The sequence below is a fragment of the Tasmannia lanceolata genome, unplaced genomic scaffold, assembly GCF_043159265.1.
Source record: "Tasmannia lanceolata isolate RefF3 unplaced genomic scaffold, GAP_Taslan_0.1 ptg000020l, whole genome shotgun sequence".
NCBI classification, from domain to species: Eukaryota; Viridiplantae; Streptophyta; class Magnoliopsida; order Canellales; family Winteraceae; genus Tasmannia; species Tasmannia lanceolata.
Genome location: NW_027518697.1, coordinates 12,664,729 through 12,688,536, shown reverse-complemented (window position 1 = coordinate 12,688,536; position 23,808 = coordinate 12,664,729). Strand labels below are relative to the sequence as shown.

The 23,808-nt window shown below is 39.5% G+C and overlaps 3 protein-coding genes across 4 annotated transcripts; 1 reads left to right on the top strand and 2 right to left on the bottom strand.

Moving 5' to 3' along the window:
- The first annotated feature begins 303 nt into the window (after positions 1 to 303).
- On the top strand, positions 304 to 2,934 carry LAP3 (Calcium-dependent phosphotriesterase superfamily protein). Its single transcript, XM_077364837.1, has 4 exons — positions 304 to 721; positions 1,179 to 1,463; positions 1,669 to 1,836; positions 2,374 to 2,934. The coding sequence occupies exons 1-4, from the start codon at positions 357 to 359 to the stop codon at positions 2,771 to 2,773; spliced, it is 1,218 nt and encodes a 405-aa protein (XP_077220952.1). The 5' UTR covers positions 304 to 356; the 3' UTR covers positions 2,774 to 2,934.
- Positions 2,935 to 9,021: 6,087 nt separating this feature from the next.
- Positions 9,022 to 13,978, bottom strand: LOC143854438 (BTB/POZ domain-containing protein At3g19850-like). The gene is made up of 3 exons (XM_077364420.1): positions 12,848 to 13,978; positions 11,649 to 12,746; positions 9,022 to 9,645 (listed from the first exon to the last, which is right to left on the bottom strand). Exons 1-3 carry the CDS (start codon positions 12,908 to 12,910, stop codon positions 9,232 to 9,234), a joined length of 1,575 nt encoding a protein of 524 aa, XP_077220535.1. The 5' UTR covers positions 12,911 to 13,978; the 3' UTR covers positions 9,022 to 9,231.
- Positions 13,979 to 13,992: 14 nt separating this feature from the next.
- On the bottom strand, positions 13,993 to 23,808 carry LOC143854439 (tetratricopeptide repeat (TPR)-containing protein). 2 transcript variants are annotated; one of them, XR_013237518.1, is made up of 6 exons: positions 23,104 to 23,808; positions 18,655 to 18,704; positions 17,978 to 18,065; positions 17,253 to 17,369; positions 15,646 to 15,769; positions 13,993 to 14,123 (listed from the first exon to the last, which is right to left on the bottom strand). XR_013237518.1 is itself a non-coding variant. In XM_077364421.1 (5 exons), the coding sequence occupies exons 1-5, from the start codon at positions 23,584 to 23,586 to the stop codon at positions 15,716 to 15,718; spliced, it is 792 nt and encodes a 263-aa protein (XP_077220536.1). In that variant the 5' UTR covers positions 23,587 to 23,806; the 3' UTR covers positions 15,397 to 15,715. The 2 variants fall into 2 exon arrangements, 1 of the variants encoding a protein (XP_077220536.1); XM_077364421.1 differs by lacking the exon at positions 13,993 to 14,123 and having other exon boundaries at positions 15,397 to 15,769; positions 23,104 to 23,806.

Genomic DNA, 23,808 nt, shown 5'->3' with positions numbered 1-23,808 from the left:
CAAGGAATTCTTTCCATCAAAGTTGTATGGCTCACCAATGAAACAATTCCTAATTAAAAGAGATGGGTGGCAGTATCACGTCCCTTTAAATTTTACTCAGTTCCTAAATAGGAAACACTTTTTTCACAAAGAGTAGTAGCCTTACGTTTGGTTTCAATAGCAAGTAAAGAACACAAAAAACAAGGCCAAACTGAAATCGAACCTACACTCTCACCGTCACCCTATCACACACAATGCATGTCTTGAACTTGTACTAAACAAAAAACTTTACAACCCATATATCTTCCTGCCTTTGCTCCTCACTTACAAGCCATAAATCTTCCTGCGTTTGCTCCTCATTCTAGTGATAAAAAATAATGGAGAAACATAGCACATATATTGAAGAACTAGCCAAACACTCACTTATCCTCCTCATGGCCATGGGACTGGGCTTGATTTTCATGGACCCTTTTCAAATGGGCCCTCTAGGAGGTCGTGACTATCGGCCTGTTAAGCACAATGTGGCTCCATACAGGCAAGTCATGGACCTTTGGCCTAGGGACAACCAGAGCCGGTTGAGGAATGGGAAATTGGAGTTTGTGGACGAGGTGTATGGTCCTGAGTCCTTGGAGTTTGATCTTGAGGGGAGAGGGCCTTACACCGGGTTGGCCGATGGGCGGATTGTAAGGTGGATGGGTGAGTCTGTTGGATGGGAGACCTTTGCAATTGCTACTCCTAGCTGGTGAGTTTTGAGCATGAACATTCAAATGAAGTTGACCTTTCCCCTTGTTGCAATGCTCTCTCTCTCTCTCTCTCCAAGTATAAATGAATAAATAGCACCAACTCTATCATCTTAAGCTTTTGTAGTAGTAATTGGTTGTTTCACATACCATTTAAAAAATTGGTTGTTACTCATGGTATCATAGCCATTGCCTAGCCGCAGGTCCCTGGTTCAAAACCTAACGACTCCTTGATATTAAAAAAATCAATGTGGACAGCCAACCCAAAAGAGGGGCAACACATGAGGGGGGAGTGTTCAAGTATAAATGATTAAATAACACCAACTCTAAGAGCTTAAGCTGTTAGAGTAATTGAATCTCTCTCTTTCTCTCCAACACACATTTACATGAGCTAGACTTCATTTTTAGTATATATGTGGTTCGTTTGCTAATGTGGTTGATAGAAATGTGTCTTACAAGGTCAGAGAAATTATGTGCCAATGGGATCAACTCGACCACGGCCAAGCAATCGAAGCACGAGCAACTATGTGGCCGTCCTCTCGGCCTAAGGTTTGACCGAGAGAAAGGAGATCTCTACATCGCCGATGCTTACTACGGTCTCATGACTGTTGGCCCAAAGGGAGGGATTGCCACTCCTCTAGCAACCCATGCAGGAGGGAAGCCAATCCTCTTTGCAAATGATTTAGATATTCACAGGAATGGCTCAATTTTCTTCACAGACACCAGCATGAGATACAATAGATTGTAAGTTTCCTTATACTTTTTTCTTGGTAGAACAAAATTTTCATCGAAATATACAATAGATTGTAGTCTTCAAGAAAAATACAATGGATTGTAGTCTTCAAACGAATTTTGTAGCATTGTGGGTTGCTATAAATTGTATGTTTAGCTTTTGTTTGTGACTTGGGTTTATGGTCTTGGCGGTATACTGGTGGGATTTTTGCTACAGGGACCATTTCTTCATATTGTTGGAAGGAGAAAGTACTGGAAGGCTACTCAGATATGACCCTTCTTCCAAAACTACTCATGTTGTTCTAGATGGCTTGGCATTTCCAAATGGTGTACAGATATCTAGGGATCAAACCTTTCTTATTTTCACAGAGACTACCAATTGTAGGTAAGAAACCTCCCTCTCTCTCATATCTGGTTTTGGGGTACTGATTTGTTGGAGATTTTCAAAAGAAAAAAGATTTTAAAAATAAAAAGGTTTTATTTTGGGAAAATCAGTGTTTTGCAAGAAAGAAGAAAAAGGCTTGTAGGAAGGATAAAAGTTTAGTCCAATGTTGAAAATTGAGAAAGCAATGTTTTGAAAGAGAAGTAAAAGGCTTATGAGAAAGTGTAGTCCCACATTGGATAGTATGAAACCAAGAGGGCACTTTAAAGAGAGAAGAAAAAGGCTTATGGGAAAGTTTAGTCCCAGATTGGAAATTGAGAAAGTAAGAGGGCACTTTTCTCAATTTCCAGTGTGAGACTGAACTTTTAGCCCTCCCAGAAGCCTTTCTCTTCTTTCTTTCTAAACACCCATTTTCTCCAACTAAAAACCTTTTTATTTTAAAAAATTCTCTTATTTTGAAATCTCCAACAAGATTTAAATGAATAGTAACATAACCATGATTCTAACGACTTTGTTTTATGCTTCCATTACATGTTCTAGGCTAATGAGATACTGGCTAGAAGGCCCAAAGGCTGGAGAAGTGGAGGTTTTTGCTAACTTGGCAGGGTTTCCAGACAATATACGCTTGAATGAGAAGGGTCAGTTCTGGGTTGCGATTGACTGCTGTCGAACCCCGGCTGAAGAGGTCCTCTCACACAACCCATGGATAAGAAGCATCTACTTTAGATTGCCTATGAAGTTGAACTTCTTGGCCTATTTGGTAGGAATGAAGACGTACACTGTCATCACTCTGTTCGACGAGCGGGGGGAGATTTTGGAAGTGCTTGAAGATCAAAGGGGTGAAGTAATGAAACTAGTGAGTGAAGTTAAAGAGGTTGATGGAAAGTTATGGATTGGCACAGTGGCTCATAACCACATTGCCACTTTCCCTTACCCTTAGGACCGAAATTTAGTGATCCCAATTGCGCTCTATGAGCAGCTGCTACTCATGGCAGTTCAATTATTCGTTGATGTATTTTGAGCTCTAAGTAGTAATTTCAGTGATATTTGAATTTCTCTTATATTCAGATGAATAACATGCTGAGAGACCCAATTAGAGTACGAATGCTTCAAGCAAGGAAAAAAGGGGATAAATTCAGACAAATGCAAATGCTAAAAAAAAAAAAAAAAAAAAAAAAAAAAAAGGAGAGGAAAAAGAAGAAATTTATGGTCTAGTGAGCTTGTGTTCAATTGTTAGTAGATGGAAGCAGAAAAAATTTGAGGGTTTTAAATTCCCCATGCAATCCATCACAGTATGAATTCCTTTCATGTATTTGTTTTAAATATTTTCATTTCTGTTTTTATTTTCAGAAGAAAGATAACTATATTGAGAGCATAAAGAACAGATTACATATTCACAACAATAGGGAGAGTGGACCCGGAGTAAACCAAGTCCCTCGATGCCCCGATTTAGACACATGATCCGTTGGATCATTGGCACTCCTAGAGACATGAACAAAAGAAAGGAAACTATTGTTAATCATACATTTAAACTGTTTGAAACTGCTCAAAGCGAAATACAAGAAACAGAACTGGACTACCTGTTGTAAATTTTGAGGGTACTGTTGTTGATCAAAACAGAAACTTGTTGCTTCAAGGCGTGATATCACTTTCCTTAAGACAAGATTCGCCCCCACTAGTAATGTGCAAAGGGGATCCGCGAATTGCCTCCAAGATACAATGAAGCCTAGTAAGGAAGCCCTACTAATGTTTGATGACGCGTAGCACTAGCAGAATCAAACCCGAAATGCCCTTCCGAAATTTCAAGCCTTAGAGAAATTTCTAGATAATGTTTCTGCAGAAAAACAGTATCTAGAACAGTAAACAAAAGAAAAACAGTATATAGAAATACTTGGGGATTTTGTAGGAGTGTAGAAGAGAGTGTAAAGTCTGTCAGAATTGCCAATTCGTTTTTTTTATATGAAATGACTGAAGTTTGCACATTTTTATAGACCATCTGGTGTCTTTTCAGTGTGAAAAACACCTCTATAGGGCACCTTTCCAGAATGTTTGAAATATGACCGTTAGATCGCACCCATTGATATTGAATGGTCCTGATCGATTCTAGAGGTGACTGTTGGTTTGAGTAAAACCTCTCTCCAACCCAGTCATCGTTAGATCAACCATCTATGGTGTGGATCGCACCCCCTTGGGGGAAGGGACACAACCCATTTGATCACACCCTTTGATCGTTGAAGTGCAAAGTGCGCCTAAAAAAGCGCCAATAAAGCGCCACTATGCGCCCTATAGCCCATTGCCCATTGCCCATTGCCCACGCCGCGCGCTCGCGTGCGCGTGCGCGTGTGCGAACGGTGCGTTGCACCGTCCCGCGGGTCCAACCATGGGTTCAACCCAATGTGCAATCAACAAGAGTTAGAAAAGGTAGTGCTTTATAAGCCCTTCTCTTTCTTTTCTCTCATCCGGTACGAGACTATCTTTTCAACTACACTTCTACATCCTTTTGTAAAAGCAAATATTTCCAAGAAAACATTTTCTTTTTCCCAAACGCTTTTGATAAAACATTTTCCAAAACACTAAAACATGTAATATACATGATTTTGAAAATGCAAAATCACTAACACTACCATGCATCAAAGAAAACCATTGCAAGAACCAAAGCCTCATTCAGTGAAGATGACTTCAATGAGTCAGAAGAAAAATGGAAACATGTCTTGTGGGCTACTATCTCTAAAAAACCATCTGCAAAGAAAATGGGAACTCAGAGGGGAATTTCAGCTCATAGCTTTGCCAAGTGGATTCTTCCTTTTTAAGTTCATAAATGAAGAGGATTGTACTTAGGTCCTCGAAGCCCCCATCACAACCTATGGAGGTCGTGCCTTCATCCTCCAAAAATGGATCCCTGACTGCTCTATGGAAAGACTGAAACTCAACACCATCCCTATTTGGATCAGGTTCCCAGCCTTGCATCTGAAGTTTTGGACCCACAAAAGGCCTGAGTAAAGTTGCTAGTGTTATTGGTAGGCCCCTGTTCATGGACGCAACCACAGCTGAAGCTTCCCGACTCCTCTACGCTCGAGTTTGTGTAGAGATCACTGTTGAGAGTAACACTCCCTGAGGAAATCGAAATTGAAACTCCTTCTGGGACCATCTTTCAGGTAGTAGAATACGATTGGAAACCCAGTGCTCGTACAACCTACAAAGATTTCAGTCATACTACTGAGGGATGTCTCCAACGTCCAACCAAGACATCGGCCCGATTGCAGAAGAAACAAGAATGGGTTGGGGGAAAAAATCGAATCCTACAAATGAAGGAACAAATGTGGCCCAGAGAGAAAATATCTCTCAGCCTACATGTCAGAATATTGGTGATACCCTGGACAAAAGACCTCAGAAAAACAAAGGTGCAAATACTCCTCCCGGATCCAAGACCCTCCTAGCAGAAAATCCATTCAACATTCTTCAGGACCTGGATCCAAAAGCCATCCAAGACAATGATAATCAAGACTCAGAAGCAAAGATGGGTGATGAAGAGAGTGAGGAGGACACTGGAATCATGGTTTCAAATTACGGTTTTAGAATGCGTTTCGATCCTCACCGAAATATCGGCCGAAATTTGGAAATTTCGAAAACAAAATCAAATAAAAGGATATTTTATCTCGTATTTTGAAATTTTGGTAATTTCGGCCGAAATTTCGAGATATTAAATAATTAATAAAAATTGAGATTTTTGGGTGAAATCACTTAAATTTCGGACAAAACTTCAAAATTTTGGTCGAAATAAATGACCGTTTCGCGTATGTGTGATTTCGGCTTCAGTCTCAACCGAAACCCAAAATTTCGAATTTTACTCAAAATTTAAAACCTTGACCGGAACAGAGGATGACTCCGACCTTGAAGAGGTTTCCTTCTCCTTAGAATCTTCCTCAGAGAAGGAGGACGATCCAAAAGCACAAAAGTTCCCAAGGAATCTCAAAAAAAGAAGGTGTCCTGGGGGATGAATGCAATCAAGTCTACCTAATCCCAATCCAGCATGAGGATAGTAGTGAAGAAGAGAATCCAGAGCTTGAGAAATCAAATGAATCAGGGTAGGAAGTTCTCAAGAAAAATTGGCCAAGACGCTCACTATGTGCCGAGCATACCCCTACCAAATTAGTTGATTATGTAATTCACAAGCATTGAGCATTTAGATCTCTTAGGCTTAGTGTTTGTCATGCATATGTGCTGAGCCTTGGTTCTCCCCCTCTCACATGTTCCAAGTTAGGGATGGTTTTGTGCTTTTATTGTACCATCTCCCTCTTGATCTAATAAATCGGTAGGGGTCCTCATTAAACCCTAGCTTACCCATAAAAAAAATCTCATCCAAAAACTCAGGTGATCATTGGCACTCCATGGAGCAATCCTTGTGCCTTGAACCCAAGAAATGACATTTGAAGAATCCCCTTCTACATCCAAGATCTCTTCTATTTGATCCCTAAATAAGCTCATGCCAAAATGAAGAGCACACTCCCCCGCTTCAGTACAGTCCGTTATTCCAATTGGCCTAGAGAAAACATAGTTGATGACACCTTCACTGCATCTAAAACCCATCTGATTCCCAGTTTCCCAAGGTTGTCAATGGAGCAACAATCAACATTGAGCTTGAAAACATTAGATGGGAAGAGGGAGGGGGGTCTCGTCTCAAAATTGCTAACATATTCTCCTTTGGAATGGCAGCTGCAATGATCCTCTTCCAATTCCTTAAAATGAAATCCGTAGAGTAGCCCCAAAAGGCGTGAAGCCAATTTGCCATGCTAAATCTGATCTTTCAAGCAATTGTAAGGAAAGATGAAGACACCAAAGTATTTTTCCTAATAAGCAAAGATATTATGCTTCAACTCAATAAAAGATTCTTGACAGAGTCTGATGCTACCCAGTGAATGCCAAACCAATCGTACACTCAATGGATGAATATGGGGTTTATAAATTATTCTTCCATAGAGCAAAGGATGCAGCTATTCGCCAGTAGGATATTGTGCCTCTTCAGCCTGTCCACCATATTAGTTTTATTCAACACTACTAGCAGAAAGCTTGGATCTTATTTGGCACTAGAGAATTCCAAACCTTAAGTCAAAGAAATAGATAAGCCGTATGGGTCCAAATCCGACTGGGAGGGTTCCAATGTACAAAAATATCTTTTATATTTGGGATTTGCTAACCTCTAGTTTGTCTTCATTTACGAGGTGGCTGGTCTGAATTGCGACAGACCACCCGCGAAAAGCCTTTTGCGATGGATGCTAGCAATTCCTTTAATATTTTAGTTCATTAATCTACATTCATTGTAATCTCTATTCCGCAATGGCGGGAGCCTCGTGCACTGGGCCGCCCTTTTAAATCTCTATTCATTAGAGGTATCTTTGTAATATATAGAAGCCTATTCAAAACAAAAACTCTTTCTCAGTCTCTTTCCTCTTCCCTCTCCTAATTAACCCTGAGGCTTAACTATGAACAACTTAAGCATGATCTAGGACACTCGATGGGCCCAATTCTGTCCCAATCCGTCATGACCCAGATTTGAAAACACCTCCTAATTAGTGGGCCCAACTCCCAATCATGACTCACTAGTCATGGGTCCCATCTCCCAAGAGGTTCCAAAGTCCAAACAAAGATAACTCGCCTAGAGCACCTCCCAATTAGTGGGCCCAGCTCCCAAGCATATAAAAATGCTATTCCCAAAATGTCCCTGTCCCACCAGCCAACTTGTCCTTCACTAGCAGCAGTAGTTCTTTTTTAGGTAAGTAAACAATGACAACTGAACCAATCCTCCTCCCAACCCACGCCATGTTCCCCACCCACCTTACCATCTTACCCATTAATTAAGGGAAGTATTATTTGATATTTCCACCCCCTTCTGTTTCTCATCTCCTATGAATTGCAACATTTCCACTAAGGGTGTCAATTTTGGCTCGGGCTCGGAAGCTCGCTCGAGCTCGGCTTGAATCCTTAACGAGCGGAGCCCGATTTAGGCCAGGCTCGGCTCGGCTCGTTAAGGCTCGTTAAGAATTTAATATATATATATATATATATATATATATATATATATATATATATATATATATATATATAGGGAAAGGTGTGCGTACTCGGTCGAGTAGATAAGCTTATCTACTCGGTCGGGTTAAAAACAGTGGGGGCCCACATTTTTGGGGTGATCCAAACCATTCATTTGAAAGGCCCTTACCTAGATAGGGTGTCCACCAAAAATCAGCCCCATAGGATCATCCTAACCCATGCAACAGTGGAGGGAAAAATGGGAAAAAATGGACAAACACAGCTTGTCCACAAATCTGCCCATTTTTCCCTCCATTGTTGGATGGGTTAGGATGATCCTATGGGGCTGATTTTTCGTGGACACCTTATCTAGGTAAGGGCCTTTCAAATGAATGGTTTGGATCACCCCAAAAATGTGGGCCCCCACTGTTTTTAACCCGACCGAGTAGATAAGCTTATCTACTCGACCGAGTACGCACACCTTTCCCATATATATATATATATATATATATATATAGACACACACACACACACTAAAAGGGTTGCCCAGGGAGTGAGTGGGGGAGGCAAAATATGTCACTTCATTTTTGGAACCCCATTTGTTACTTGGACCACCCCATAGTGTAAAAAAAAGTAGTCAAATTACACTAGATATGGCTGTCCAGGGAAGATGAGGGGTGTGAACTTAATATAACCCGAGCTCGGTAAGGCTCGCGAGCCTGACCGAGCCGAGCCGAGCCGAGCCAAGCTCGGCTCGTTTACACCCTTAATTTCCATTGTTGTTTCTGTCGATTTTAAGAAACGGATTTGCTAGGGACCACTGCAGAAGGCATTTGTGGGCCGGCTGATGCATGAGAGAGCAGCCACCTCAGATGAATTAAATAAATGAGACAAAATCAGTTGAAAAATGAGCCTCTGTGTGGCTATTCTCTCATGCAACAGCCGGCTATAGGATGGTCCCTAGCAAATCCTGCAAGAAGAATTTTTTTTCTTTCCACGTTTAGTAGGAATGATGTGATTATGGTTGATTTAGAGGGATATTATCATAATTTGAAGGTTCCGTTGAGTAAAAATTGAATAGGGTTGGTTCAAGTTATCTTTTCTCGTGTGTAAAAAAGTGGAAAGTTAAGAAATATTTTTCCTTTCCAAACATTTCCAAAAAATTCCTGCAATTCCCAGCAAGGCCTTAATTAAATGACAAGAGTTTCATCTTAAATTTGCAAATTCCCAAAACACCCTTTACTCAACTATCACAAAAAAAAAAAAAAAAAAATCACATTCATGTTACATTTAGAACAAGTACCCCCCATGAGAGAGAGAGAAAGAATAAACTTAGATTGGGCATGGCTCTAATGAGGACAAGGGAGAGAATTAACATAGCTTGGGCATGGCTCTAGTGAGGGGAGGGCTGTTATAGACCTTGTTCTTCACCATCTTTGACATCTGATCCTTCATTTCAATACACACCTTCTCTAACTCCATCACCCTGCATTGCATTCTCTCTAAATTTACCCTCATCCCTTCCTTCTCCCAGAAATCCAACAATCTTTCATCTTCCTCTCCACCATACGAAATTGTACACATGTCGGCCGAGAAGGGCGATTCTGATCTTATGCTTGTTTTGATCTTGTGCTTAGATTTTTGTGACATAAGTGCTTGAATGGTGATCCTCTGCGGGATCCTTGGGTTCTTCGCGAGGTCCTTGCAAGCTTCGACGGTCAGCTTCTTGTAGTTCATGCATCTACATATCCTGGTTCGTTCCTCCGGAGTGAGCGCTAAATGGGACTGAAAAAAAATCAACTCATTGTAATTAACTGAAATTAGTGAACTAAGCAAAGGATCAATTAGTATTTCAATTCCATGTTTTTTCCTTTTTTTTTTCTAATTTTATGTATGAATTTTTTCTTGTTAGCTTGATGATAGTATATTCTCTAGCACAAAGCAATTGGAGTATTGGACCTAGGGGTGCAACTTGGGCCAGGTTCAATCCAAACCCATCAGGTTCAACCTGAGTTTGGTTCGGGTTGGGTTGAGATTTCCTTTGGTTGGGTTGGGTTAGGGGTCATAACATCTGACCCGATTTAATTTTGGCCTGGGTTGGGCTGGGGCCTTGGGAAACCTAACTCGACCCAAACCTAGTCCCATCACCTAATTTTACCGTGATTTTCTGTTTTTGTGCCGGGCCAACCTAAACCCAATTCGCTACAACCCAATCCAATCTGGCCCGATTTTAAAAGCAGGTTGGGTTGGGGGTGAGAGATTTAAAGGCGAGTTGGGTTAGGGCCGACCCTCTTGACCTGATGCTCAGGTTGGGTCAATTTAAGGTTGGGATTTTGGGTCTTCAGTTTGGGCTTGGGTAGGTGTCAACCCGTTCCAAATTGGGTAGAGTTGCAGTTGCACCCCTAGTTGGACCCATCAATCTGTGGGCCTCACTATTGATGGGCCGTGGGCCATGAGTCCAACTTTGCACCGATCGGGACAATACTAACTGTTTGATCAGCCTTGCAAATGGAAGGCTACTGCAAAAGATGAGGAACACATAAAAATCTATGGTTGGACGGTAAGGATCATCTGATTAGTGTCGTTGATCCGTTGCGGGGCCATAAAAAGGGGTAGCTTAAGAATAGGGCAGTTATTAAATCGACCCCATATATATCTTAAATCAGCCCCTATATAAGGCAGTGCAGAGAGAGACAGAGAGAGAGAGAGAGAGAGAGAGAGATAGATGGGCTCGATTTAAGATATTAAGGGGTCGATTTATTACTGCCCTAAGAATATTAGGCACTGTTCGGTTAAGATTACGACAACAGATTGTGAGTACCAAACCGATTATTGGACTTAAATTAAACATAATTTTGAGTCCAACAACCGATTTGGCACTCACAGTCAGTTCTCATAATCTTAAACGAACAAGGCCTTACTAGGCATATAACTGTAGGAAAGCATCCTTAACGGAATTTCCAACTACCAACTAGTTAAGGAATTACATGCATAGGCAATAATTAACATTCGCCGACAACGTGAAAAAGTTGGGACTCTAAACAGAAGCAAAAGAGAAGCTCTGATCCCCTTGTTTTTTTATATTTTCACCCCTCTAAACTTCTCTCCTTGGATGAGAGGCGTCAATATCAAAACAAGAAGCAATGAGAGAGTTTATATGACAAGAACTCAAGAAGGGCGTCAATATCAAAACAAGAAGGTTGTTAATATCAGTTCCATAATTAGAGAAAATCACATACAAATCAGCAATTTAACAGAAATATCACAAACCCATCAATCACATGCAGTGCATGCAAACAATAAATAATCTGGCTAAAACTAGAAAGCAACAAAATATCAATGGCAGAAAATCTGTCTATTTAGAAGAAGAAAATATGATGAAAAGAAATAGAGAAATGAGACTTGTATGAACCCATAGGTTTCGAAAAGTATGGAATAGCCCACAGCATAGGATGATCCAAACCGTCCTTTTGTTGGGCCACAACGTAAATAGGTTGTGCCCCAAAATTCATTTCCATGGGATGATCCTAACCCTCCGATCTATAGAAGTTTCCTTAATGTGCAGTCCCTCTAGATCAGAGGGTTAGGATCATCCTATCGAAATGATTTTTGGGGCATACCTATTTCTGTTGTGGGCCATTAATAGATGGTTTATATCATCATATGGTGTGGGCCATTCCGTACTTTTTTGAAAAATACAGGTTTATAGGGCCACACATATAAAATCTCTAGAAAAATATAATAGATTAGACACGAGGAAATGGACAAATGGGTTTTTGTCCTCTTACCTCAAGATAAATGTCTATTGCTCTGTAGACCCCATCAAAGCAGTCTCTAGCACTATATGGCAAGCTCTCTGCAACTGCAAGAAACTTTGAAACCCTCAAGCTCTTATCAGGAGAAATTTCCTTCATGTATTGATCCATTAACCTCCCAACTTTCTTCATCTTATGTAAACATATTCCATCTTGTTCATTAACAAAAACTCTAACTAATCTCAAAACCAAATTAACATCATAAACAACCCCATCATGCCCTGAAACAAGTAAATCATCCAAGGTTGCTTGATCAAGCATCCCACCAATCAATCCCTCTAATTGAGTCTTGTAACTCTTGCTTACTCCCAAATTTGAAACCACCCTCAAAACCCAAAACAACCCTCTAAAAGAGAAAGCTGTTTTGCCCACAGAAAGCACACCATCAATGGCAATATCTGAAAGGCCACCATATTCAGACTTCGATACCATTCCACTTGGTCTCTGAAGAGCTGTATTCAAATAGTGGAGGAGGAATTTGGTGAGAATGAGACTGTTGTTATTTGTTCCATAATTACCCATGATTTTGACCACCTTTTCTATAATCTTTGGGGGCAATATTGTCAAATCATCAAACCACCATGTAGATTTAGAGATTCTGAAACAAGATGTTGTTTCTGGTGAACAAGAAGATGATGATGATGATGATGGTGTAAAGGGTGTATTTGAATTTGAAGTAATCTTTATAAGAAGAGCATTTATGAGTTCTTCAATGAGGCCAGATGAATCAGCATAAGAGAAAAAAGATTCAGATTCCTTTAAAGATGACAATATATCAGTCCAAGTCCAATAGAAAAGCCCTTCAAGAAAGGTCTCTGTCTGATAAAGGAGATTACAATTTGTGAATTCTTCAGTCATTTCAAGGAAAATTGCTGAGCAACGAAGGAGGGATATGTTTGAAGGGCTTATGGGAATTCTGCCTTTATTGTAGCAAAATCTTGAAACTAGCTCAAACCCTTTTGGGCCGCCTGGAAAACCATTGATTTTGATTACTGAATCTGTAATGTGGTTATTTTTATTTTCTTGTTTCATCATCTTTTTCATTCTTCCTGAGAATGTTGAGATAATCTTCTGCAGAATCAAGAACAAAAAACAAAACCCATATGTAATTTCTAACAAGATGGATGATTAGAAATTTAGAAGTGGATTATAGCTTTGAAGAAAGGAATTACCTGATTGAGAAGGAAGGTGTGTTGGCCATTGACATGGACTTTCAAATCACAGAGCTCTTCCATTGTTGGTTGGAGATGAACAATATCGAGAGAGAGAGAGAGAGAGAGAGAGAGAGAGAGAGATTAGTTTATATATTAAAAAATAACATATTTAATAATTACACAGGGAGATGATTTTTTCGCCCCCCATGTAGGATTATGCGCCCCTGTTAAAGTGAATCGGGCAGACTTAACTCTTTTTGACGTCAAATCACATTGACAGTGGGGTGCATAATCCTACATGGGGGGCGAAAAAATAATCGCTCATTATATATTGTATTCTATTGATCAAAAATATTTATTTAGGCTACTGATATTGGCACTACCATGTTTTGATAATTTCACTACCTCATCTTGTCTTTTACTGTTTAAACAGCCGTCCGAGGTTATTACAGTTCCCAAAAAGCTCTCAGAAACCAATTAAAAAAGAAAAGACAAGATGAGGTAGTGCAATTATCAAAATATGGCAGTGCTAATTAACCTCAGTAGCCTATATATATCTTGACTTTATCTTAATTTATCTATGTGGATTATTAATTATTATTATTTATTTTATTTTGCAAGTTAAAAGTGTTAGATTAGTCTGCAGCGAATGAGTGATGAAACCCTCTAAAGGTCGACCATCCTCCTTTCTCATTTTGGGATTTATTTCTCACATTTGCAATATCAGTCTCTTTATCATTTTTATTTGGGATTTGCTAGGCAATTTCTCGGAAAAGACATTTGGTGGCTGGCTTTTGCATGTGAGAACAGCCACACAGATTGACTTTTTGATAGATTTTGTCCTATTCATTCAATTCATATGTGGCTATTCTGCCATGCCAAAGCCACACGCAAAATGGCTTTCCAAGAAATTGCCTAGCAAATCCCTTCTTATTTACATGGAATAGAGGCCTCTAGACCCTTGAATAAGAAAATCTAGAGTTCATCAGAGGGGAGTGTGAATGCTGGAAAAATGGGTGCGAATATCATTTCCTTTTGTATTAAAACTATTTTCAATGAACTTTATAAGAATACCCTTGTGAGACATAATCTCTTACAATTGATAGTTCTTTACTCTTATCTGTACAAATTAATATATTGTTTGGTAGATTTCTACTTTATACCACTTGTAGAATTGGACAGGGCAAATGGGCATTTTCACCCATGAGTTGTGATAAATGGGAGAATCAAAAGGCATCTCTTTTGAGTTTCATTAGGAAGATGGAGAAGGCAGCCTCATCATCGGGGCCTTTGGCTACAAAAATCCAAATCACAATCAAATCAACCCGTAAGAAAACAAACCCAGATCTTCTTAGATTTCTGAACCACTTAAATGACAAATATGCCCTACTTCTATGGAAAATGGTGCAAACCGTATGAAGAAGTGGGAGCATAGAGGTGCACGTGTATAAAAAACACAAGATAGACAGAACTCTGAGGGTGCATTTGGATTGCCGGAATTTGGAACCGGAATTGGGATCCTATTCCGTCTCCACAGATTCGGGCATCTGGTTCAAAGTTCAAACACATTAAGGGCATGGGAGACGCAAGGAGGAATTATATTACCGCCAAGTAGGTGGTATTCTGATTCCAGAGGCAAAAAATTCTCCAATTTCCTTAAGAAAACCTCTCTCAGCAATGCTCAATCCGTCTGCTTGCTTCCAACAGGTAGGGGTGCAACTCAGGTCGGGTTGAGGTCAACCCAAACCCAACCCGACAAGGTTCAACCCCGACCCGAGGAACCCTTTTTGCCAACCCGACTTCAACCCGACCCAACCCAAGATTTTTAGCTTAAAAAAATTAAAAAATTATTTAAAATGATGGGTTCACTTTGGTCAGGTTGCCCAAGCCCTCAACCCGAACCCAACCCGAACTCAGCCCCGGTTGAGAAAACCCAACCCGCCCAAATTGTACCCCTACCAACAGGTAAGTCTCCAAATGAAAAGCAAACAGAAAAAGAAAAGAAAGTGCTCTCTTTTCCTTTTCTTTCCTTGCATAAACCTTACAATAATCCATTGTTATTTCCCTCTTTTTCAGTCCTGTTTTCAGTATTGAAATTCCTGGTAGACGAGACATACCTTTAACTCTGATACGAACTTCATTATTTACTCCTTTCACGGACACCATTGTTACATTTCTAGAGCTTTTATAAGGTGTGTGTGGCTGTATGGTCCAGTATTTCTCAAAAAGGACTGTAGGGCCCACTTGTGGGATGATCGATACCGTTCATTTGTTGGGCCATAACGTAAATAGGTTGCATCACAAAAATCATTTTCACAAGATGATTCCTGCATTTTTTTTTCTCCCTCTAACTCTTCCCCAGTGTCAATTCCACCCTCGATTCCATTCTTTTTTTGAACCAAATAATGGAATCGTACAGAATTGGAATCATATCCCAATTCCAGTGCCTGATTCAGACAATTGGAATCGTGACCCAAGACATAGGTGAATCCAGTCCTAATTGGATGCATTGCACCCCTAGTCTACTGCAAAAGCTTTTGAAATCAAATGAAACATGAAGAAAAGTATAGTGTACATGACAAAAGCGGGTGCATTTATGGATGCAAATTTGTGAAAAAAATCAAAGAGAAAAAGAGAATACATATGTTACAAATATAGTGAGTAAATTAGCAAATTTGCAATCTAATGTGGATGCCACCTTGAGAGTGAGTGGAATAAAAATAAAGGATATTTACAACAAAGGCCTAGTATATCAACGGCTAATTCTAACTTGGAAAGTGATGGGAATATAAGCCTGAAAACAACATTAAGCTTACCTGTAGTGCCCTTTTATTGGATTCTCAATTGCACCTTTAAAGGTAATAATCCAAAGTGAATTTGCAGGGGTTAGGACGAAACATCTGTTATAGAGAGTTTCTCTTGAAGCTTTGCAACCCGAGCCTGCATGAGCAATGTGATATTATAAGCCAGATCCATCAGAAAATAAGCAATTTATGAAAAACGCCGTTGAAATAATGAAAGGAGGGCCTCTTTGGATGCCACTAAAATTGGGTCATTTGCAAATACTTTAAGGGCCAGGGCCCGTTTGGATACCTCATGCATCTGTATTTTGATTTGGATTTGATTTTTGGATACAAAATACATCAATCATCTCCGTGATCATGTTTTAAGAGGGAGAGAGAGGGGGGAGGGAAGGAGGGATGTCTAGCTACCGCTGGAGCAACGTCGAGGAGCAGCGAGGGGAAGGAAGTTGCTACAAACATTGATTTCCAAATAACGTCTCGCAGAATAGATTTGAAAATCGGAATTTTTTGCACTGTTGTCGGCTTGTCGCTGATTTAAAAATCTAAGGATCTGATCCAGTTCAAAATATCAACTAAATCCAAATCTAAATCTTGTGGGTATCCAAAAGTGGCCTAAGTTAAATCTTATTTGCATTCAGGATATTAAAGATATTAAATTAAGGATGCGTTCTTTAACCCTTCTCGGCACCGCTTCTGTGCCCGCTCGTTTCTGTAATTTTCGACGTTCGAGCAGAATTTGGCGGTGATTTACAGTCAATTTTTTAAGCAAAGCAGCATCGCTCTCGGTGATTCTCTTCCGCCCATTTCACACGTTTAAAAATAGAGAATTAGAAACCTTGAAGAACACGTCCTATAGTTTTCTTTGGAAGCCATTAATTTTGTCATTTTTTAAAACTATCATTAATTTTGTCATTTTCACTTTGAATGTGGCAGATGGGCATCGGAATAGTTAGTTTTCTTATTGTATCCACTGAATTACATTGTATGATGGTGTATATCCAGTGTAGTCCAAACTCCAAACAGGATTTATGCCTGTTTCTAATGGGTGGACCACTTGTCCCCTTGTAATCTTTTTAGAGTTAAAAGACAATTTTCAAAAACAAAACAAAAATTAAAACTATTATAACTGTCATTTACAAAGAATCTTATTTAACTTCAACGAATTAAAGGCAAAGAATTTTCGGAGGTCTCCAAAGAAGCACTACAGCTACTTTTTGCCAAATCTACAGAATGTGTCTTCAATCTTAAAACTATAAAATATGAGACAAAAGGAGAGGTGCGAAGTCTAAATGTGTCACAATTTAAGCAGAATCACATATGCACCTCTCATTTTCTGTAAACGCACTGAAAGAGAAATCATGAGACAAAGCAAGTTTTAATTGACAAAATTTTAAATTCGTAATGGTTTTCACTAAGCAAGTTTTAGTAAAAAGGAATGGGTATTTTCAGCTATAAGCACAAAATAATCGAAATAGTGTTAGCTCTATTTGGTGTTGTATTATTTTTTGACTGCCATTTGATTTTCCATGTTCATTAGAAATGAGAAAAGAATAAGAAGAAAAAAGTCCACTTGGACTGCTTTTCAATTACTTGCAAAAGAATATTAAAGGGTAACAAACCTTGAAAGATTTGGAACGACGGATAGCCGGATCGACCAGTAAAGCAGATGAATATGCGTTTTCAGCTGCATCATATTCCTCCATAGCCAAGAAAGCATCACCTTGGCAAATATAAGCCTGCACCATTGAACCAGTTCATATCTCTAGGATTGGGATGTGAGCATAGATTCAATATGAAAAACTCATGAAAAAAATAAAGTCCTGTAAGGAAATCCTTTCTGTGACATTACTAAAACGAGTGGGGATAAAATCACCCTTATTTTCTCATGGAAATTTTCTAAAATGTCCCTCCTCTAGAAATTGTGATAAGACACTCACATGCATGCAGATACATGCATAACCCATAATTTTATGTTAATGACACAGTTTATGATGTTTGATTGGTACAAATAGCAACCCTACTATTGCCATTCGAACAATAATAATAAAATATGAAAACTTAACAACAGCTTGCCAATGTCTGGATTTCTAAAATAAAAAAGTGTTCACACATGTACTATTTCATTTGGAGAATTTAGCATTTTTAACATTCTACCAACATTACACCAAGTTCCTGATAAATCATAAGAACACGTCTTGATCTTTCCAAAATGTACATGGGAAGGAATTACTTAAGAAGAAATGAAGAACATTTTCCTAGACAGTCGTGGGGATATATAAATTTTATATTTTATATTTTCCTCTGAAAACAGAAGCATTTCATTAGACTAAGTTATAAGGTTTACCTGAGGATATCTAGGAGCTATTCTTGAAGCTTCTTTAGCATCTTCAAGAGCACTTGAGTTGTTACCCATCGCCAGTCTAGCAGCAGATCTGAGAAGCAAAATATCTCATATATAAAATTGAAGTAGTGGACTGCCAACAGAGAAGAAATATTTCTTTTTTGAAAGGTAACGTATTTCATTCCAACCAAGATAAAGATTACAATCCAGGGGACAAGATGTCCCCAAAGCAAGAGATTCTTTCAGATTTTAAGCATTTGACCGCAGTACTCTTTTTTTCATACAATAAACGGACGATGGAAAGAAAACACTTACTGACATTTGAAACAGTAACGCTCAAGAGAAACAAAAGATGCGATCAATATCTGTGATGCCAGCTACCAATTAACAGATATACACTATGGCCCAACTAATTAAACCCAGTTTGCTGACACTATTAACAGTGGCAGAACTAGAAAACTATCAAGTGCTTTAAACTTCTGTTCTTCGGAATAATTCAAATTGTGGAAGTCGCGTGTAGTAGAAATTTGCAATGATACCATTCAACAAAAAAAATTGCAAAGATAATCCGACGCGTGTTGAAAAGACTAAAGCCAAAAGGATCATAAGTGTTCAGATTATTATTTTAAAATTGCTATCATTTCAAGGATTCTCAGATGATAGGGTAACGTTTTACAAACCTGCTTTTATAAATGATATGCAGACCTCCAGATGGTTTAAGATCAATGGCCTGTAAATCATAAGAAAGATGGCATCATTAGAGCCTTTTTAATCAGCTAGTCAGATTGCATACATATAAATAATTATTATAATTCGGTTGGATCTATGGACTCATGTTGGATACCAGTGTGACCCCGGTTCACCCTGTGGTATCTTCACTTGAAAGTCAACATGTGCCAGACTTGTCAGAGACGGTACAGCACCTAAGCTATATGGCCCTGACAAGGTAACTATTTTACCCCAAGTGCTAACACATCAATGTGAAGACACGGATGATGCGGTTGACGAAAAAATCTAGTGCATTTGGATCACAAGCACGCATAATCAGCAAATAGAGCCATAAATATCAGCTCAATGCTGGAACAAGGCTCGATTTTTTGTTTTATTTAAACAGACCAACCTATGAAACTTTTCCATCCTTTCCATCCTGATTCTAAATGAGTCCAATAATCTAAAGGAGAAATATTGTTATAGAATGTTTAGCTGTGTACTATTTTTGTATATCCAAAAAAATAATAAAAAATTACAAAATATTTTATTTTTGCGAATTAGTCTAAATTTATTTAAATTTTCCTAACATATTTTACTATCTATTTTATTTTAAAATAACTTTTACAAAAGAGAGCAATACCAGCAACACGAGTCAGACACTAACCGGTCCATGGAATACCTTCGTTTTTTTTTTTTGAATTGTGGGAAATTTTATTCAATGTGAAGAAAGACCCCTCGACCGAGCCTAAATGGTCACTACAAACCAAAAGATATGGAGCCTAGATGGTCACTACAAACCAAAAGATATGGAATAACAAAAAACTAGCAAAACTACGATCGAAGCTCTCAAGTAGGGAGATGGTCAAAGATGTCCAAACAGTCTCTGGTAGCACCAAATCAAGCTAGTCTGTCAATGTCACTAGTCACTGTTAGCCGATCTTATCACATGGTGATAAGAAGGATGGAAGCCCACCAGACGATCTTGAATCTCAACAATGAAGTGTGTGAATCTCCAGGGATGAGGGTGGCTTCCCTCCATCCAATGGAAAACAGACAATCTCCCTTAACAATCAACCTCCCCAAATCGGTCCTATCTGTGATCTTGATGCCCTGGGGGAATGCTCTCACCTACGCCCCATTCGAATTGGCAATTCCAATGGGGCCGAAAAAATGACCACCTAGGAACTCCATTCTCATCTTTTAAGAACACCACCTACTCTTGCTGGCCATGGATTGCCCAAACTAGACCCATCAAAGTTAAGGTTTAGATAACTTGGGCTAGGAGGGGACTACCAAGGAGAGCGAGACGTCACATATTTGCCACAAGCACAAATCTCTCTCCATCCTCTCAAGAGGTCATAGGCAGAGACAAATCTAAAGCTTGGAAGAATCTTCATCAAAGATATGGTTAATGCAACCACCTTCATAAAAATAATGTGTGAATCCTTAACCAAACCCTTAAATACCATAGCATTCAGTTCCTTCCATAAATCCCATATAGTGGCTAGCAACAAGACTACCTTCTAAAGGATTTTTCCTTTCTCCTGCCAAGGAGCAAGAAAGCAACATTCCAATAGATCAGACAGCCGAGCTGCTAAGACCCAAGCCAAACCAAATCGCTTTAAAACCCGGCTCCACACATCTCTTACCAATCTACAGTGAAGGAATATATGGTCAACGATGATCATCATGAGGCCATTACACAAGTGATCCACTATGAGAAACTTATTAATCATGGCAGTCCACTCAGAGGCACAAACCTTGGGACGAGCTGGAATGCTCCATACTTTAGTTAATGGCAAAGTCGTAGGGCAACGGACTAGGTGGTGATAAAAAGACATAAATGAGAAGACCCAGAAGGAACTCCAGATCCATAACCTTTTATCGAGGCCAATTCTTTTAATATAGCAGGAATCCAGAATCTCCAATAGTCGAGCAACTCGGCCCAGCTCTCTATCAAAGAAGTTGCGTCTGAATTTAATCTTCCATGAAATTCTTTACTATGGCATCCTTATCCAAAGCTACCACAAAGCGGTCTGGAAACCTCTCCTTGAGAGCAGATTCTGCACACAAATTATCTTGCCAAAATTTGATCTTGTCAACCATGTAAACTCTGAACCGGATTCCTACATTGAAATTATATTTTTGCCTTAATATCTCCCTCCACATTGTTAATCCACTAGATCTATAATGGTCCTCAGATATCTTTTTTTTGGTAGGTAAGCTGGGATTGAACCTTCGAGCTCAAGGCCAAAGAACAAAGCCTTAACCAGTGAGCTAGGTAATTCTTGACCTTATGCAGAATTGATGCGGATCGTCGGCTCAATACGAGGCATATTTGCCCATCAAGAATAGACCATTGACTAGTCACCACTTCACAGCACCAGAGAATCGCCTTTTGCTTCAACAAGTCTGGAAAACTGTCGGACATGTATGAGTCGACTGCCTGGGTAACATACTAAGGGTATTCATACATGATTATACTCTCTTGTACACAAGAGCAATATGCATATGGGGTATTTATTATTCAAGAAGCTCCAATTGCTTTAGGGTTGATCTAATCAATCTCTTAAATGAATTTTCCATAATACTAATAGAGGCTTATGCTCCCACTTGTACGAGAATAAGAAATAATACCTTTATATAGCTTCATCCTTGTAACCTAAATTTTAGACTAGCCAAATCATGTCTATTGTGCCTGTATTTTACCCCTTTAATAGAAACTTGATGATGATGGCTTACATATGTAGAACCTGCCGAATGCTAGATGTACTCTAAGCCTCTAATTGAGGGTTGCATGCTGGGAATACAGCAGTAGTTCAATTTATGCTTCTGACCCAGGTTTTCAGGTTGCGTTCGAAGGACTAAGGGGAACAATATAACCATAGCATGCTAGAAGGTCCATGGCTTCAATATTGTAGAGTATGCTGGCCCACGTCTAGAGCATAGAGGTTAAAGGAGGTATCGTACAAGAGCATTAAGAGGAGATGCAAATAAAATGCCGAATCGTTATGGTAAATGCAAAGAAAATGTTGAATTGTTATGGAATGTATAACCCTCATTTAGCACATCAATTAGTTAGGAATTAGGAAGAACTAGTTGTAATGGATATGGAAGGTTAAGAGTTTGGTCTCTGAACCTTTTAAACTCTAGTAAAAGTATTGGTAAGGCCATTTTGATTGACTCCGGCACGTGAGAAAATAGATGGGTCAGGTTTGATTCCAGCATCAGCTTATGCATATTGCTCATGTGATAAATTGCCGGATGATGAATCATCATTGTAAGGCCATAACTGAAGTTTTGATCCAATGGGAGGGTACATCACTAGAAGATGCTATGCGGGAGACCTCAGACATGGGCATCCATTCAATAGAGGTTTCTTGATTTCCAACCTTGTGGTCAAGGTTCTCTAAGCATCTGGTCAAGGTTCTCTAAGATTCCTAATAGTCAGGAGGAGCAGCAAGTGCCAGCTGAGATCAGTGGATGCACTCTCAAGAGATTGCATAGATTCGTTTGATTGCTGGATTAGAATTAGTTTGTTGGAGATTTGTTTAGATTGCTGGAGATTGCATAGATTCTGTTGGATTAGGATTAGATTGTTACTGTTATTATCTCCATTCACTTGTTATCTGCATTGACCCTTTTCTATTTATGGCAGGGATCAGACAGAGGATTTCCGAAGCAGCAATCAATTTATGGCAGGGATCAGACAGAGGATCATTCCACTATCAGCCGGTGTGGAGAATTTACAGTGAAAGGAGTTGTAGATTCAAGACATAAAGCCTTAGTGATGATTCAACAGACCGAATAAGTTGGCGAACAAAGCAGGAAGGAAACTATTTCAACTCAAAGCCTCTAGAAAGAAAGCAAGCATTGGCCCGGTTCGTTCGTCTTTAGGCTTAATATAGGCAGAGGGATTTGAATTACGAGAAATTATATGATGACGGGCCGTATAAACACGTACCCATCATCCCATCCTTGATTTTTTATCCAACAGCAGCTCACTTTTTGAGGAGCAGCGGTTGGATCAATTATATGATGAAGGGCCGTATAAACACGTACCCATCATCCCATACTTGATTTTTGATCCAACAGCAGCTCACTTTTTGAGGAGGATCAAATATTTAAAAATCAAAATATTTCTAATCTCACGCACGCACAAAAGATAACTTGAACAAACCCTATTCAATTTTTAACACAAGTGGGACCTTTAATTTATGATAATATCCCTCTAAATTAACCATAATCATATCATTTCCCTCTAAATTATAGAAAGAAAAAAATATTCCTTTGAAATAATTTTCCATCAGAAATGTTTTTCTTGCAATCCAAACAAGGCCTAAAGGCAAAAGGAACCTAAGTTCATAAAAAAACTCAATTCAAAGATGAGTAGTAAAATAACACAAAACAGATTATACCTGAGACAAAAAAACCTCTGCTTCTGACAAATTCCCCTTCTCCATCTCTCCCTCTCCCTTCTTCCTCAACGCGAGAGCCTCAAGATTCTTCGCCGGATCAAAACTTCTCCCGGAGCTCCGGCAGATTTCCGACAAGATCTCGGAGGCTCGTGCCGCGGTCCCGCAGTGGCCGATCCGAACGCAGTCCGGCAACACCACGAGGTTGGGACCGGCGCCACATCCACCTAAACAACCGGCGGAATTGACGGAGATATCGGCCGGAGCAAGATCGGATAGGATTTCTAGGGTTTGTCTGGATCCTTGTTTTCTGCAGCTCCGGTTCACGCAAACCCTAATTTCGATCTCGGATTTTATGATAAGACGAGTATGGGGAGAGGATTTGAGGGGGCGAGGGTTTGGAGAGGAAATTGAGGGTGAGGATTTTGATATGGAGAAGAAAAGAGGGTTAGGGTTTAGGAGAGGTTTGGAGTTGAAACTGTTCATATCTCTCCCTCTCTCTCTCTCTCTCTCTCTCTCTCTCTATGTGTTGGGCAGAGAATGCGGGGAATTACTAGTGGTGGCGGGAAATGATATATTCGCTCCCTTTTCTTCCTTGATCCACCCCTTCTGGCCCTTGTGGACCGTTGTGGTGTAAAAACGGTAGCCAAAGAGGGCTGGTCCAGGGAAGAAAAAAGGGTGAATATATTACTCACATGGTGGATGCTA